At 34.9% G+C, this 16,439-nt stretch overlaps 3 protein-coding genes across 12 annotated transcripts; 1 reads left to right on the top strand and 2 right to left on the bottom strand.

The window, feature by feature from the left end:
- Positions 1-1,139: 1,139 nt before the first annotated feature.
- Positions 1,140-4,723, bottom strand: LOC100243193 (isoflavone reductase homolog). Of its 10 annotated transcripts, XM_019225128.2 has the most exons (8): positions 4,497-4,723; positions 4,183-4,273; positions 3,789-4,020; positions 3,592-3,687; positions 2,446-2,951; positions 1,741-1,981; positions 1,443-1,646; positions 1,140-1,371 (listed from the first exon to the last, which is right to left on the bottom strand). In XM_019225128.2, the coding sequence occupies exons 5-8, from the start codon at positions 2,773-2,775 to the stop codon at positions 1,208-1,210; spliced, it is 939 nt and encodes a 312-aa protein (XP_019080673.1). In that variant the 5' UTR covers positions 2,776-2,951; positions 3,592-3,687; positions 3,789-4,020; positions 4,183-4,273; positions 4,497-4,723; the 3' UTR covers positions 1,140-1,207. The 10 variants fall into 10 exon arrangements, with proteins under 10 accessions (XP_019080673.1, XP_059590728.1, XP_019080680.1 ...); XM_059734745.1 differs by lacking the exon at positions 4,183-4,273 and having other exon boundaries at positions 3,789-3,891; XM_019225135.2 differs by lacking the exon at positions 3,789-4,020.
- Positions 4,724-6,158: 1,435 nt separating this feature from the next.
- On the bottom strand, positions 6,159-10,292 carry LOC100253346 (myb family transcription factor PHL11). The gene is made up of 6 exons (XM_002264221.5): positions 9,744-10,292; positions 7,614-7,690; positions 7,458-7,509; positions 7,155-7,215; positions 6,964-7,033; positions 6,159-6,869 (listed from the first exon to the last, which is right to left on the bottom strand). The coding sequence occupies exons 1-6, from the start codon at positions 9,862-9,864 to the stop codon at positions 6,465-6,467; spliced, it is 786 nt and encodes a 261-aa protein (XP_002264257.2). The 5' UTR covers positions 9,865-10,292; the 3' UTR covers positions 6,159-6,464.
- A 3,510-nt stretch (positions 10,293-13,802) lies between these two features.
- LOC104877459 (uncharacterized) lies at positions 13,803-16,325 on the top strand. The gene is made up of 2 exons (XM_010645714.1): positions 13,803-14,938; positions 15,080-16,325. The coding sequence occupies exons 1-2, from the start codon at positions 13,803-13,805 to the stop codon at positions 16,323-16,325; spliced, it is 2,382 nt and encodes a 793-aa protein (XP_010644016.1).
- The last annotated feature ends 114 nt before the right edge of the window (positions 16,326-16,439 follow it).

Consider the following 16,439-nt stretch of genomic DNA (forward strand, 5'->3'; position numbering starts at 1 on the left):
AGGTAAGTAACAAAAGCAATAGGCATTAAAAATGGACACTTGATTTTTGAAAAAAAACCACTTCCTAAAAGCAATTTTAATCCTAAAAATTCATCTAAAATGAATTAAATATATTTAAAAGAGTACAAAAATATGATTATATGTGCATATGATTAGTTTTTTATTTAAAAATATCTATAATTTTACATCCATGATTAAATCTCTTATATGTATATAAAGGTTGTTTAATTCCATAAACTTGATTATGAACTACTCATCATCTTACAAGGAACTCAGGACGTAAATCTTCTATACGACATTTAATACACCAAAATTATATACAATACAAATGATGTATAAGTGAACAATTAAGGATACAATAAAAATAACAAATCATGACAAATAAATTTATTAATGAAATTTTATTTTACTATATCATATCATATTTTTAAGTGTTCTATCCTAATAGATTCCAACCCTTAGCAATGGAGAACTCGATTCAATTGAATCTAAGAAATAATTCTAAAAGTGATCTAATAAGACCCCAATAATGTAGTTAATTATTCTTTTAAAACTATGCTAAATGGCATAATTAATTTTATTTATTTCAAAACAAGATTATTAATTTAATATGTGATCCACAAAGACAACCCAACCAAGAGCTTAAGTAGCTATAGACGCCATATATGATTGATTTAATGGTTATATATATAGCCCCTTTTACTTTGGCCTTTTGCATCATCTTAAAGTAAATTTTGGTGATATTATTTTAGATTCGGTTTGGCAATTATTGTAAAAAGCATTTTTAACTTAAAAAGAATTTCTGAAAAAAAAAAGAAATTAGGTGTTTAGTAAAATTAACTAGAAAATACTTTTAAAATTTTGAAAAATCACATGTTAGAAAACAACTTGTGTTATGTTTTGGAAAAAACTTAAAGTGTGTTTAATAGTAATTTTAAAAAGTATTTTTAGTACTTATAACACTTGAAAGATAAAAATTTTAAAGTGTTAAAAATGTTAGAAGTGTTCCAATAATTATTGTCAAATGAACTCTTAGATAAATGATTATCCTACAAACAATTTCTACAAAAATGCTTCCATTAAAAATTTTTGAAAGAAAAACACTTCCAAATGCATTCTTATCGACATAGGAGAACCCATAACCCAACTCCAAAGCTTTTATTTCATCACCATATAATAAGCTTTGGTAGACAGACATGCACACTAGTTATACATAAAGCTTCAGGTATTCATCCATTCGCTTGTAATTGACCTCCGGATAGAGCGTTGCAGCTTCTTCTCCCTCTTCTCCAATCTCAAAGTTCGTCAAACAACCCTCGTAGTAAATGTGATAGAAATGTGCTACCCCAACTTGTAATGCAAAGTCCTTACCTACACCATATAAAGAATATGAATAAATGAATGTAAAGTAAAGTTGGAAGACAATATTTCTCATTTCTTACCTTCCATAGAGGCTAGAAAGTCTTCTTTAGAGATGCTGAACTTGTCCAGTTTCTTCCCCGTGAGCTTTTCCCATATCTCAACTAATTGCCTCTGGGAGAGAGTGTTTTCTGGTGGCCTAATGTAAACTGTCTTGTTCAAAGTACGAGGATCATCTATTGTTTTGATTGTGTATGTTGCAATATCATATTCATCCACGAAAACCGCTGCGTAATACCCCGTAAAACATGCACACATATACTCCATCATAATGCAAAGAGTTAATTTGTATCACAAAATTTTATAATTAATTGTAAGTACCTTTGACATTGCCATCTCCATATAGACAAACCTTTTCCTTTGGAGGGGTGAGAACACCCAACTGACCTAGGCTCGGAACAAAGTAGCCTGCGAAGCAGTTGGAAGACACGTAAGTGTGGGGGATGTTGGCTTCTTCTATGGCCCTCCTCACAATCATCTTCTCATCAAATGTTACTCTTCCTGGTTCAAGTGCATCTCCCATCCTTGCTGGGTCCATTCCAAACTCTGAAGGCAAGAATCGCTGCCAAAATTTTGTACACAATTATTATCAATCTTAGATTTTGATGTTGATAGAATAAATACAGGCAGGCCCATCAAAAGGGTGAGGAAATTACTAGGAGTGGTTGCCTTCAGAAAAAATTAATTTACAAAAAATTAAGCCCTAAAAAACATTAAAAGTACCCCAAAAAAACTAATTCATTTATGAGGGATATGATCTTCGGGAAGCCATGAAAGAAAAGAAAAATACAGATTCAAATTCGTATATGATTTTCAAAGGAATATTTTTTATACTTTTGCAGTGCTTCCATTAACCTGAATTTAATTGAAATCAAATAAACTATTTCATCTTATCCATTACTATGCTTTCTAATCTGATCAAAAAGGATTATTATACCTTTGTACTACAGATATGGTTGATGCGCTCATCAAAATACTATATGCAAAAAGGAACTACATGACTTAAAACAATATGTATATATATACCTTAATGTTTCCAGCTTCTTTGATGGCCTCAACAAGTTTGAGCTGAAACAAAATGTTGTGAGACCTGGAATGAGACCCAGACATGGTGCAGATCACCATATTTACTTTCTTCACTGCTTCCACCAGACTCTTATGATCTGCAAAGGAGCCCTCCACAAGGGTGGCCCCTTTGGCCTTGAAGGACAGCAGCATCTGCAGTTTCTCGATGTCCAGACCGATTTCGGGGCGTTGAAGGACAAAGGTGGGATGGCCTTGGGCTAAGCTTGCCTTCACCATCCTCCTTCCAATGTAGCCTGTCCCACCCACTACAAGAACCTTGCTCTTTTCCATCTTCTCTTCTCTACTCTTATTCTGCCTTCCACTCTCACAATTCACAACCAAGGGTTTGTATATATGGAAGATTTAGCAATGGGATGGAGCTTGCTTCAATGGTTTTTCCTTTTTACTTGAGTTAGAACATAGACCCCACCATCGATCAAGGCCAAGATTTATTTATTTGACCGTATCTATCATATTAAGAATAAGATTAAAATAAAGCTGACAGAAAGAGTCATAAAAGTGAAGTGATAAGCTAGAGATTTCAGAATAACAAACTATATTTATATTTATACTTATATTTATATTTATTAAAAATAATAATAATAATTTGCCATGCCATGGAAACTGCCATCTCCTCCCCCATTCTGTGATCTGATGAGAAAAGTGAAAACAGGAGAGAGATTCGATTGTGAGAAAGAAATCACATTGACATCTGAGCCTAGAGGGGTGTCCCTTCTGTGGAGGTGACAATTATTACTTGTTATTGAACTGCTGCCTTGCATGGTAGCTAGCAAAGAGCATAGCACCCACAAGTGTATTTCTAAACAGTGTATAGTTACCTGACTGCCCCTAAAAAAAATTGAATATGATTTTAAAATATGAAGAAAACGTCAAAATCTGATATATATAAATTGATGATTCTCTGAATATGTATTAAAAAAAATGGTAAAAGCTGGCCGTGGCAAAGTGTGACTATAGACCATCTATAGCATTTCCCCTGCTATAGGTGCAAAGAAATGAATATAATCATCTAAGGATTGTATAATCCATGTAATTTCTTTCTCATACCAATTACTCGTAGATGGACACATTTTCCAGAGTACTTACAACTTGGTCCATTTGCAAGTTAGATTCCTCGAGAGTTTGGTTTGAAGCAACCGATATTGTTTGTTTCCACTTATTGAAATAATCCCATATGCAAGCCTGCTGATATTTTAAACCGAAAAAAGAATTGAAAGTAAAAGAATATAAAGATAAGGAAACTAAAAGAAAACCCATACTCAAAGCCAAATCACACAACACACCTTTTCCTGCTCTATCACTGTAAGTCTACACACCCTCTCATAAAGCTCTGCCTGAATTGCCATGAATTGTGCCTCTGTTTGGCACATCTATTTTCCTTTTGAACTAACACCCATTATTTTGAAATAAAAATCAAAACTTATTTTGAAAAATTAGAAAGAAAAAAAAATTTTCTTATTTGTCTACGAAGCAAACGCTTATATGTATGCATATATTTCAAACTTCACTGTGCCCCTACAAAAAATAAAACATGATAAGCTCCACAACACATCACACAAAGGAAATAGAGCCCAAAAAATATAGAACAGAGGATGAAGATAAATCCCTATGGCAGCAGGCAAAGCACGGATCACCACATGGAATACCAATTCCCAAACCCTAAAAGATAATGGCTACCTGAAGAAAGATTGAATTCTCTCAGAGATGTCTGTTCCTCTTTCAAATCCTTTGTATTTTGGCTCACCTTTCTTACCAAATAAAACTGGTTCTACATGGAATCAAATGAAGTCAATAGCATTCCATAAGAATGAGCATACAAGCATTGTATTCTAGTAGAATGAACCATATTGAATTGAAAGTTGGATCTACATAATCAGAATTTCAATCTTTCATCCAAGGATGAACGAATACCATTAAGCTTTATATACACAAACAAAAGCTACATTGAAAAATGATTCAGATCTAACAACAACAAAGAAAAGAAGTAGTACCTAGAAATTTTAGTGACTCGCACCTCCAGAACCCATGAAAAAATGCTCACAACAACTCGATCAAATCCCACAAAACCTTAGGGCGTAGTTTCAGACTTGAAACATAGACAACAAGCGAGAAAATCGGAGTCGAAAGGAGAAATGAAGAAAGCCGAGGTTTTGCAGAGGAGGTCACAGTGGGTTTGGCTCTCAACGTGGTGGAGAACAAGTGTACGCTAGCCCTTTATACGGAACATATTGCAGCGGTCAAGCGTCAGGTACATGTCCGTATATGGTAGCCGTTATATGCATATAAAAATTATCATTATTTTAAGTGTGGATTTTTTCATGCAAATTTTCTACCACTTTACCAATATATTTAGATGCGGTTAAAATATGTGTGAGCCTATATGTTATGTTCGGTTATAGATTTTATGCACCCCTACTAAAACTATGTTTCTTGTAGTTTAATAATTTAAACAAATTGGTTACAAAAAATAATCAAATAAATATTTTTAAAGAGATTTTTATTTTAAAAAAAAATTAAATCACATCCATGGTCTTAATTTTTCTAATTCTACCACAATTTTGCTTTTTTTAAACCATTCATGGATGTATTGTACAAATTTTTTTCTTTTTCTATTATTCTAAAATATTATAAAACTCCATTTATCCCCATACGTAAATAATTTGTACGAAGACTCTTTATCCCATCCATGGATAAGACAATTTATATAGATACACCAAACACATTTACCAAAGAGTCTATCTACCTATCTGTGACAACAAATTTGACAAGACATATTGCAATGAAATATCATTTTATCATAGAAACTATTTCTGACGGTGAGATCTAGTTAAAGTATCGTAAATCAGATGAGCTTGTGCATTCAAAGAAAATTACATTAGAGGGGAGATTATTACGTAATGTGTTTTTTACGTAAGCTCAAATATTAAATTCACAAGCAAACAAAACCGGTAAGTAACTCTGATTTATCAGACCAAAAGTAAATACACAAAAGAAAAGAAGCCCAACAAAGGCCCATATCCCAAACCCATACAAAAAGCTAGGCCAAATACTCCCCAAGACTACAGGCGCCCCTAATCTCTCTTTCAGATGGTGGTGACTGGTGAGAGTCGGCATTGATATGGAGGTGTTGCAACCTTATTGGCTTCTCCATCTATGGTGGCAACAGAGGGGAAGGACTTGCAGCATCAAGGGTGTAGCTGACTATGGTGGTCATTTGGCTGCTGGTAATTGGTGATTAGGGAGGTGGTTAGCAGCAAAAAAAAAAGCTATGAACCATCGGGGGAGAGGTGAGAAATGTTGATTGGCTGCAGCAACAGTTTTGAGGCTGCAGCAGAGCTTTGATTCATGGTGGACAGATATTGTGACATCACACATCGGATAGGGGGAAAAGTTCCTGTGAGGGCTTCTTTGAGTTAAAAGCGGACAATATCTATACGGTTGGAACAGATCTATTATAGATAATAGCAGTGGAGAACTCTTCACATGATAACCTCGAACACTTGGAAATCTGAGTTGAGCATGGGAGCCCAACTTGAGAGCATGGAAGAATGATAACTACAAAGATATCAAAGATACCACCAACAGAAGGTAGTCTGGTTAAACCAAGTTTCATAGAAAATGGTAACAAGTCATGAAGAAATGAGAAAATGAGATGATCAGGAAAGGATCAAGTATTGGCTTTGCATAAAGATCAAGCATGAACGTTGAGTATGATGACGCTATTGTTAAGGAAGAATTACAAAGAAAATCCTCTTCATAGATTGTTAAAATTTCTATACCTTCTTATCTTACATTGACCTGAAACAGTGCAGCATCCAAGAAAGCTCTCTCTTATTACCTTGGGAAGGTAACATGGCGAACCCGAAACAACAACATTCAAGATTACATTGGGAATAATAACTCCATGCAAACATGCATGTAAATCATCAAAGTAAAAGTGAGACGTTGTATTTTAAATTTCATCTTCTGTATGCAATCATCTTGGCTTCAAAATCAGCTCCATTTGCACCAGCAAATTCATAGTTACCCTTGGTATTCAAATCAAAATGTCTAAAACCTTCTCCCTCCCTGAACTTGACATCCTTGTTTACTAATTCCTCTGCCTCTCGGTAAGCTGTGAAAACAGAACCATTGGCCCTATTACTTGGTATGCTCTTCTCTATTATGTTTACCTTCATGTCTTCTTCATTTGTGTTCTCCGTAAGACTTGACAGAGCCATATTAAAGTTGGTTAATTGGGCTCTCATGGCTTCTAGACTACCAGGGCAGTTCACATTTATTGAGAGGCTTTGTTGTGCTTTGTCCAGTACTGCCTGCAAGTATTTTCCTTGAGCCTCTATTCTCATTTGTAACTTCTTCTGTACCTATGGTAATAAAAGAAACCGCAGAGTTTGCAGATCGATTAGCATACTTGATAATTGGGGAATTATTGGCAGCCTAAGTTGGAGATGTATATACCTCAATCTGCTCTAGTAATTGTTTTTGTACTTCAACTTGACACCTTACTGCCTCTGCAATTAGGATCCCTCTGTTTCCATTACCAATCATCAGCAAAGAAATACTACAAACACACTGAGAACAAACAGTAGGAGAAACTCAAACTCGAGACCTCTAGTTAACCATATCTCAAATACCATGGTGAGACATACCCTTGTTCGTTGTTTCTGCTTGATGATTTAGCACTCGTTCCTGAGGCATGAGTCCTGTAATCTACAAATGAAACTCCCAAGATGAAGGGCATAAACAGAGTTTTGGAGGCCGGAAATATGAAAGTAGCATATTATTCAGCTAGAACTAAAATATAAAAATGATTGAAAGGGCCGTGTGTATGAATTCTACACGCCCTAAAAGAATGCCAACGAGCATAGTTCTTTCATAAGGCTATCATTTATGCCAAAACTTCTTGAAATCATTGCTTGCTGGTAATTTTTGCATCAAGGTTAAGGACTCACCACTGTTCTCTGTGATGCTTTGCTTCCGGGATTGCTGTCCAAGTCTATATTTCTGCAGATCAGTAAGATTAGCTGTTGAGGAGTAAAAGGAGAAACAGAAAACAAAAAAAGAACAAGAATGATAGGGTATAGCACTCAAATCAGAAAGAGTTAGACCTGTAAATGGCTCTTCAAATGGTACAGTGTCAAGCCCTTCAAGCCCATCAGCCTCAACACCGACTTGGGTGTTGCTTCTGGAGATGTAGAACCCCAAAGATTGAGTTGATTGCAAGAGAACAATCATATTACTTATGAAGAACAGATATTGTCACATAATGCCAAGGGAAAGAGTCACCCTTTTCATTACTTTAGAAATTCTGATACCTCAATTCTAAATAATAATAAATAAAAAATAAAAAGAAAAAAATCTTTTAAGAACAATTCCATACTTGGATTTTGTGGTATCCTTGAAAAAATGATCAAGGCAAAAAGCCCTCAAATTTTAGTAAGACTGTAGAATGGTTAATCCTGATAAACATTCATCCAAGCACGAGGATTTCATAAACTCAAAATTACTAATGTAGATGACTAGTACATTGAAATTTCAATCATCTAAGAAAAGTTTACAAAAATAATAGTAATTGAAAAAAAATTAATAGTTATAATAAAAATAATAATAATTAATTTTATAACTTAAATATGTCAACTAAATAATAATTTGCTTGAAATTTTGTATTCATGTAGGCCCTAAAATAGAATGCTTGGTGGTTAAAATGAACATAAAATATGAAAATGGTAAATGGGTTTTTAAGGCATCCTTTGGAAATATTTTTTATTTTTTATTTAAAAATAAAATAAAAATAAAAACTTCTATATAAAAAAGCATATTTTTTTATGTAAAAAGTATAGATCCCTTTAAAAATTACTTTGAGAAATTTTAAAATAGTAAAATTATTTTAATACCTCACTTTGTAAAATCATTACATTTTCAATGTAAGTTTTTATCGGTTTTTGTATTTTATATAAAATTTATTATTATTTTCTATTTTTAAAAATAAAAAATAGAAAATACATCTAAGTACTCCAAACATGATTTTAATTTTTTTTTTTCAAATTTAAAATTTTTAAAAATAAAAATTGAAAAATAAGTGAAAAACCAAATACACCATAACAACTTATACTTATATATGAATGGATTTATATTAAAACCCAACTATATCGAGTCTATTATGCAGGATTAAGAGAGTATTTGATAAATTAATTTAATAGGATAATATAAATTAATAATTAATTTAAAAATTAAACATATTTGATAAAATTAACTTAATATCATAATTTAAAAATCAAAATAATTTTAAATATTAAATCAAAATAAATAATTTATTCTAAGTTACAAATTTCTTTCTATCTATTTGTTTATATCTCATAAAAGTTTCTTTTATATCGATGACCATACATTTAAAAAAAATTCACAATAAATATTTTATATATCTATAATATTTTCAATATAAATATTTAATACATAAATATATTATTTAAAATTAATAAAAATTAATAAGGATAAATATATTAATTTGAAAATTGTTAATAAAATTTAATTTAATTTTATCAAACAATCTTAACAATTAAAATAAAAATCAAGTAATAAATTTTAAGTAAATTAACTTCATAAAACTCTTTAAGTGTAAACCTTCCTTTAATTCCAAAGGAAAGATATTCAAAGAAAAAGTTAAATGTAAAATAATAATTAAATTCAACTTGCAAACAAAGTGATGGATTTCTAAAATAAAAAGAAACTAAAAGTAGATGTGGGATTATGTGCCAAGTTTTTCAAAAGGAAAAAGTATTTAAACCCTTAGGATCATGTGTCACTTTTTCTCAAAAACTAATTTAAATAAATTAATTACAAAAATTAACTTTTTTATTATGAAAAAATTAAAAATTAAAGTAATTTATCTTGTAATCATTTTTTTAATAAATAAAAACATAAAAAATACAAAAATATTTTATTAAAAGGATGAAATAATCCTAAATCAGAAATCTAATCATTTTCATGTTTTTCTTGGAAAAATAATTCATTTTTTACATAAATATTATTTTTTATTTTAAGTATTTAAATATAGGTTTTAAAAAAAATATTATTTTTATAAAAAAAATAATAAGAATATTTTTGTTCTCAAATGGGAGGTTAAATTTCGCTTTCAGAGGCTCTTTTAATCAAATAACCAAAAAAAATATATATAAACAAAAATTCCTGGAAAATGAAAGAATTTAGTTTAGAAACTAAAGCGTAGAAGAAGGAATTACTGTGTGGACCGCCGAGCTTGGTGACAGCGTCGACAAAGCGGTCGTGGAGATCGGGCGTCCAGCGCAAGCGCGGCCTCGGGTCTCGCGTCATTACCACTCCGTTCTCGTATCCTCTCTCCATCGTAGCATCTATCACTCACTCTTCCTGCTTCCTCCTTCCTCCTTCCTCCTTCTTCCAATTCCAACACAGTGATTTTAGAGGCGGACAGAAGAGCAACAGCTTGGTTTGGCATTCCACAACAGAAAACAAATGGGGGACACACCAAAATATTTTATACACAAGGCCATCCCCACACACTTGTAGAGGAAAGATCGGCGACGAATCTGAGGAAACATGTCATATGAAAGAAATAAATATATATGTGGAGAGAGAAATGACTACTCCTCTTCACGTGTATCTCCTCTTTAGATCCCCGCCGTTCGATTCATTGTGTTCTGTTCTTTGTTTCTTCATCATCAGGCCGCGTTGGATCAAAATCTGAGAGGACTTTATAAGACGATCTTTTTATTTTCTTAGTATATAAAATAATGTAGGCAAGGATGAAGTGAATGGTGATTTATAAAGGTGGAAAATAGGATCGATAATACGTGGGAGGGGAGGTGGATGCCAGAAGGAAAATATTCGAAAATGAGAATATTCTCATGGTCACGTGCCACGTCTAGGAGGATGACGATAGCAAAGCCATGACAGTATTGGCGGTGGGGAGTGGGCGGGCAGGCTGGGTGGACACGTTTCGAAATGTCCGCAAGAGACGGCCCGTGCAGGTGACCGAAGAATATTCCGTCTTCATGAACCCGTGAAACGTGGGCCTGCCTCTCTTCACCCTCTTCCTCCTTCCCTCCTCTCTTTATTATTTTTTATTTTTAGAATTAGGAGGCGTTTGTTTTTTACATAATTATAATTTATAAATAAAACTTTAATTTTTAATAATATTAAATATTAGGTTATTTGTTTTATAATATTTTATTTTTATTAAATATTAAAATGTAAAGAAAAATCAATATATTATTTTTTATATTTAGAATTAATCAAATATTTTGATTTTTTTTATTTAATAAAAAATTTATAATGAATTATAAAAAAATAAAAAACAAACACCCTCTTAATGATGGTATTTCTAACAGCGACTTAAGTGGAGTTGCTAATTGATTCAAACTTACCCCATGAATAAATTATATCTACAAGAAACTCAAATCTCAATTTTTTTTGGGTTCGAGTTTGATTCGAAAAACATTGGCTCAGTTGTCTGAAAAGCCGTCAAACAACATGGTAAATTACATAACATAAACAAGTATAGTTAGTTGACAATACATAGTAATGAAAAATCGCATGATGACAAAATAACTTAGCATTAAATACAATGGCAAACACTAGACAAGAGCTTGAAAAGAAGTTTTTTTTTTTTTTTTTCTCGGGAAACAAGCAATGTTGATATAAATCAAACTAAGAGATACCTCTACCCAAATGCAAAGAATTGAACTATATCTTATAGACCACAACTTTAGAAATATGATCCAATTACGCCATTGTCATGAGACCATCTAAGATAAGAAATTTTTTCATCAGATCTGCCTGACTTGGAAAATCAGGTTCTAGCAAAGAATTCTGAACAAGACTCCTAGTCCAGGCATCCAAATCATCCCCAATGTATTAAATAATTGAATGATCTAACCAAAATCTAGTTTTGCAACATTTTGTCAAACTTGATTGTTAGATCTTGTTCCAACTATGAAAAAAGCCAAGTTGAGGGTGCCTAATTATTTGGTCTTGTGGTTATGCTTGAAATAATATACCTGTGTATGCTCAAAAGACATGGGCATGTGCATCTGTTGTTGGGAGTGGGCTATGTGCATCTCTTCTTGTTCCCAAACCTAGGAACCTTCGATGTAGTACCCCAGAATGTGGGTACGAGAATAAAGGTGATTTCATAGTCAAGGATAATTGACAACTTCCATGTGTTACTTCAAGGGTCTAACACAATTAAGCAAATTCACCTAGCCCAAAACCGAACAAACAAAAAGCAAGAACTACTTATGGAATGCTTGACTAAGGCATCACAAAGCACTACCCTTAAAGTAGATTTGCCCTCCTCGGGTATCGATCTCGGTGTAATAGAGAATCAACATTCTACCTTCAAGATTGCCCTCCTTAGGTATCGATCTCGGTGTAATAGGGAATCAACATTCTACCTTCAGGATTCAACAACCTAGAAACCTTCCCTTAGGCCAAGGAGCAGTACAAAAAACAATATATTTTGATTGATGGAAAAAAAAAATAAAAAAATTGGATTATTTTTTGGGAGAATTACCCAAAAGAGTGGGTTAAAAAACATAATGACTATAAAGGCTCACTCTTTTAGAGGACAATTTTACCCTTTAATATGTTTTTTATATTATTTATAAATAAATTGAGATTGTCAATGATGTGGGGCCCATACCTGATGATAAGTACATGTTGATAGGCAATCAACGGTACATTTTTCAACTTAAAAAAATTGTTATCACTTTTGAACAATTAACTATTTAAAATTTTGTTTTTTTTTAAATTGAGATTTTTTAAAGAACCTTGTAAAAAAAAATAATTTTTAATATCTCATAAATAAAAACCATATCCTTGCCTCTCTTTGAGTGCTCTCTCTCCTTTTGTTTCTTTGTCTGTTCTTCATCCTTAACCCTTTTCCCTCCCATCACATCACTCTTCATCTTTTACTTATTATATTAATTTCTGTTCTGATTCATTCTCTTTTCCTTCTGCATCTTTACCTATTTTATTATTTCCTGTCTAAGTTTTACCCTTTTTCCCTTTTTCTGCTTTTTCCTTTATTCAATAATTTTTTGCATGCATGGCATCCTCGTCCAATAACAACACAAATGTGGAGAACATCACAAATAAGGTGGCGACAGTGGCGTTGGATGACGAAGAAATCGAAGTGGAAGATACGGATTTTCACGAGGAACAGTCGGTGACGAAGTACGACCTACGATTCGCTTTGGTTGGGCGTTTCCTTACAGAGCGTTTTATCAGGTTAAATGAAATGAGCCAAGTCATGGCTGCTAACTGGAGGCCAGGTATGGGTATTTCAATACAGGAGATCTATCCGCAACGTTTTCTTTTTCAGTTCGGCCATGAAGCAGACATCCGGAGAATTCAAGAGAGTGGTCCATGGACTTATGACAACCACCCACTTATCTTTGAACGTGTAGCGCAGGGGGATAATTTGGATAAGGTTGATCTTAATGAACTGGCTATGTGGATTCAATTGCATGATACAATATGTCGGATTCTATTGCGCGAAAGATTGGAAGCCACTTGGGTGAGTTTTTGGAGTCAGACCCAAATAACTACTTGGGTGCTAGAAGGGATTATATGCGGATCCATATCAAGTTTGATGTACTGAAACCCCTTAAGAAGATGATAAACCTGAAGAAACCAAAGGGAGAGGGTATGATACAGGTGACAATTCGGTATGAAAGGCTCCCCACATATTGTTTTCAATGCGGTATGTTAGGCCATGGAGAAAAATTCTGTCGTCTGAATTATGCCACGAAAGAGGGTGTTAATGTTCGTAACTATGGTCCTGAATTGCGGGCTCTTCCGCGACGTGCAGCTCAGTTACGGATTGGGGAGAAATGGCTCAAGGCAGCTCTGGTGATGCTTACGATTGAAGATGGAAAGGCGAAGATTTCGCCACCTTCTGGGGATGACATGGATTGCGGCGGGAATAGGGAGAATTCAAATGTGGGTAGTGATGGAGAACAGAAAGGGGCAATTACCATACATGGACCACATGAGGATGGTAATGGCAAGAAAGTGGAGCCAACATCTGCGCCTCAAACCACGAAGTTTACAGCTGACCAGATTGTGAATAAATTACCTGAATCAGTATTTTTTGAAGAGGTGGACGTGACAGGGGTTGAACCAAAGCGCAAGAGAGTGGGCCTTACCCAAGAAGCCCATTCAACTAATGATCCAATGGAGGGTGATTTTTCTACTGCTGATGATCATCATCCAAAAAACTTGGAATTGGCGGGCTCTGTTGGTCAGGCCCGCCGAGAACAATGAGTTGCCTTAGTTGGAACTGTCGTGGGCTAGGCGGCCTAGAGACGGTTCGGTTGTTAACGAACTTGGTCCGTGAAAAAAAGCCCGAAGTTATTTTCTTAATTGAAACTTTTTGTACTTCTGCTAGAATTTCTGAAATTGCCAATAAATTGAATTACGAAGGTTCTTATGGTGTGAACTGTCGGGGTCATAGTGCTGGGTTGGGCCTGATTTGGAGATGTAAAGATAAAGTTACTATTCTGGGCTCTCATGACCGATACATTGATGCTATTGTTACTCTTGAAAACCAGCGCATGTTTAGACTAACAGGCTTCTATGGTCTAGCAAATAGATCGCAGCGCTCTTCCTCCTGGGAAATTCTCCGAAATCTCCATGCTGCTCATTCTCTTCCTTGGTGTGTTATAGGTGATTTCAACGAGTTGATGCATCAATCTGAAAAATGTGGAAATCATCCTCACCCTGGTTCTTTGATTGAAGCTTTTCGCCAAGTAGTTACGAATTGTGGTCTTTCTGATTTGGGGTATGTGGGTTATGCGTATACTTGGGAAAGAGGTAGGGGAACTACTCGGTGGGTGGAGGAGAGGTTGGATAGGGCTTTAGTCTCTGCGGATTGGAAACACTTGTTTCACCAGTCACGTCTTATTCATCTCTTTGTTTCTACGTCCGACCATCTCCCTGTTCTTTTGGAATTAAGGAAGTTTGTGCCTCGTCAAAGCTTGAGACGTTTTAAGTATGAAAATTCTTGGTCCCTGGAGCCGCAGTGTGTTGAGGTTGTTAGGCAGTCTTGGGGCCCTAATGGAGATTCGGATGTGATGTCCAAATTGGTTCGGTGTAGCAAGGATTTAGAAGATTGGGGTAAGAGACTACGATTGAAGTGGAAATCCAGGATTAAGGAGTTGAAAAATCAGATTAAGGTTCTCAAATGGGCAGGGGCTTCTGGGGATGTCGCACTGCTTAACCATGCTGAATATGAATTAAATCTGGTTCTTCGGCAAGAAGAGGAATATTGGAAACAAAGGGCCAAATTGTTTTGGTTGAAGGTTGGGGATTCCAATAGTAGAGCCTTCCATTTAGCCGCATCAAAACGTCGAAGCCGTAATACTATTGCAAATTTAAGAGGCGAGGATGGTCAGATGTATGGTGTGGATAATGGTGCTAAATAGATTGTGGTTGATTATTTCAAGCAGCTTTTTAGAAGTGGGGGTTGTGATATATCTGATGTTCAATCTCTTATTTCTCCTGTTATTTCTGTGGAACAAAATGAGTCTTTGACTAGGCCTTTTGCTGTTGAGGAAGTGAAGGATGCTCTTTTCGCCATGCATCCGGATAAGTCTCCGGGTAATGATGGATTTAGTCCGGGTTTTTACCAACGACACTGGGAGATTGTAGGCGAGGATGTCGCGAATGCTTGTATCGGGTGGCTGAATGATGGTATGTTCCCAGATTCTCTAACCCGTACTAATATCGTTCTTATACCTAAAAAATCAGAGGTTATTAGTATGACTGATCTTCGGCCTATATCATTGTGTAACGTGATTTTTAAGATTGCTTCTAAGCTTCTGACAAACAGATTGAAGAAAGTTTTAGATGGCGTTGTCTCGGAGGCACAAAGCGCTTTTGTTCCTAGGCGTTCGATTATAGACAATATCCTTATTGCTCATGAAGTTTTGCATTTCTTGAAGCGTAAACGGGAAAGACGAATTGGATATGCTGCTCTTAAAATCGATATATCCAAGGCGCATGACAAACTGGAATGGAATTATTTGTTTGCTGTTTTGGAAGCGATGGGGTTTAGTTCAAAATGGCTGGAATGGATGAGAATGTGTGTATGTACTGTTTCTTACAAAGTTGTTTTTGGTGGTGAATTACTGGGTCCTATCTACCCAACGAGAGGATTGCGCCAAGGAGACCCTTTGTCTCCATATCTTTTTATTTTGGCGGCTGAAGGGTTGTCAGCTCTTTTGAAACAGGGTGAGCATTGTGGTGTTCTTCATGGTTGTAGTGTGGCGAGAGGAGCCCCAACGGTTTCGCATTTATTTTTCGCCGACGATTCGTACCTGTTTTTTAAAGCAACCGAAAGTGAAAGCCGGAGCTTGAAGCAGATTTTGTTGCGATATCAGAATTTATCAGGTCAAGAGATTAATCTGAATAAGTCTGCTCTTACTTTTATTCGCAACACTGATGATGTTGTTAAACGTGGTATCTGTTCGATACTACAAGTTAAGGAACAAGCTGATCCCGGTATTTATTTGGGTATGCCAGCTGTGGTGGGGAAAAATAAACAGCAGCTTTTTGAATTTGTAAGGCGTAAAGTGTGGAACAGAATACAGAATTGGAATGGTCGCCATTTGTCGAGAGCTAGAAAGGAAATTTGCTTGAAAACGGTAGCTCAATCTATTCCGACTTATGTTATGCAATTGCTTTTACTTCCTAAAGACCTCTGTCGGGATATTGAGTCTATGATGAATGGCTTCTTTTGGGATTCTAATCCTCAGCGTAGAAGTATCAGATGGATGTCCTAGGGTAAAATGTGTAAGCAGAAAAAAGATGGGGGTTTGGGTTTTCGCAAGTTAGAGGATTTCAACCTTGCTCTACTTGCCAAACAAGGTTGGCGTTTCTTACGAAATCTGGATAGT

The sequence above is a fragment of the Vitis vinifera genome, chromosome 2, assembly GCF_030704535.1.
Source record: "Vitis vinifera cultivar Pinot Noir 40024 chromosome 2, ASM3070453v1".
NCBI classification, from domain to species: Eukaryota; Viridiplantae; Streptophyta; class Magnoliopsida; order Vitales; family Vitaceae; genus Vitis; species Vitis vinifera.

Bases quoted from the DNA above. Each gene is read 5' to 3' on its own strand.
- LOC104877459 (XM_010645714.1), top strand. From the start codon at position 13,803: ATGAGTTGCCTTAGTTGGAACTGTCGTGGGCTAGGCGGCCTAGAGACG. The intron at 14,939-15,079 runs GTATGGTGTGGA...GTCTTTGACTAG, and splicing joins AGAGGCGAGGATGGTCAGAT to GCCTTTTGCTGTTGAGGAAG.
- LOC100253346 (XM_002264221.5), bottom strand. From the start codon at position 9,864: ATGGAGAGAGGATACGAGAACGGAGTGGTAATGACGCGAGACCCGAGG. The intron at 7,216-7,457 runs GTGAGTCCTTAA...TTTCATTTGTAG, and splicing joins AAGCATCACAGAGAACAGTG to ATTACAGGACTCATGCCTCA. The intron at 6,870-6,963 runs GTATATACATCT...TTATTACCATAG, and splicing joins AATTACTAGAGCAGATTGAG to GTACAGAAGAAGTTACAAAT.
- LOC100243193 (XM_010666573.3), bottom strand. From the start codon at position 2,775: ATGGAAAAGAGCAAGGTTCTTGTAGTGGGTGGGACAGGCTACATTGGA. The intron at 1,982-2,445 runs GTATATATATAC...AAATTTTGGCAG, and splicing joins AAGAAGCTGGAAACATTAAG to CGATTCTTGCCTTCAGAGTT. The intron at 1,647-1,740 runs GTACTTACAATT...GGTATTACGCAG, and splicing joins TGGAGATGGCAATGTCAAAG to CGGTTTTCGTGGATGAATAT.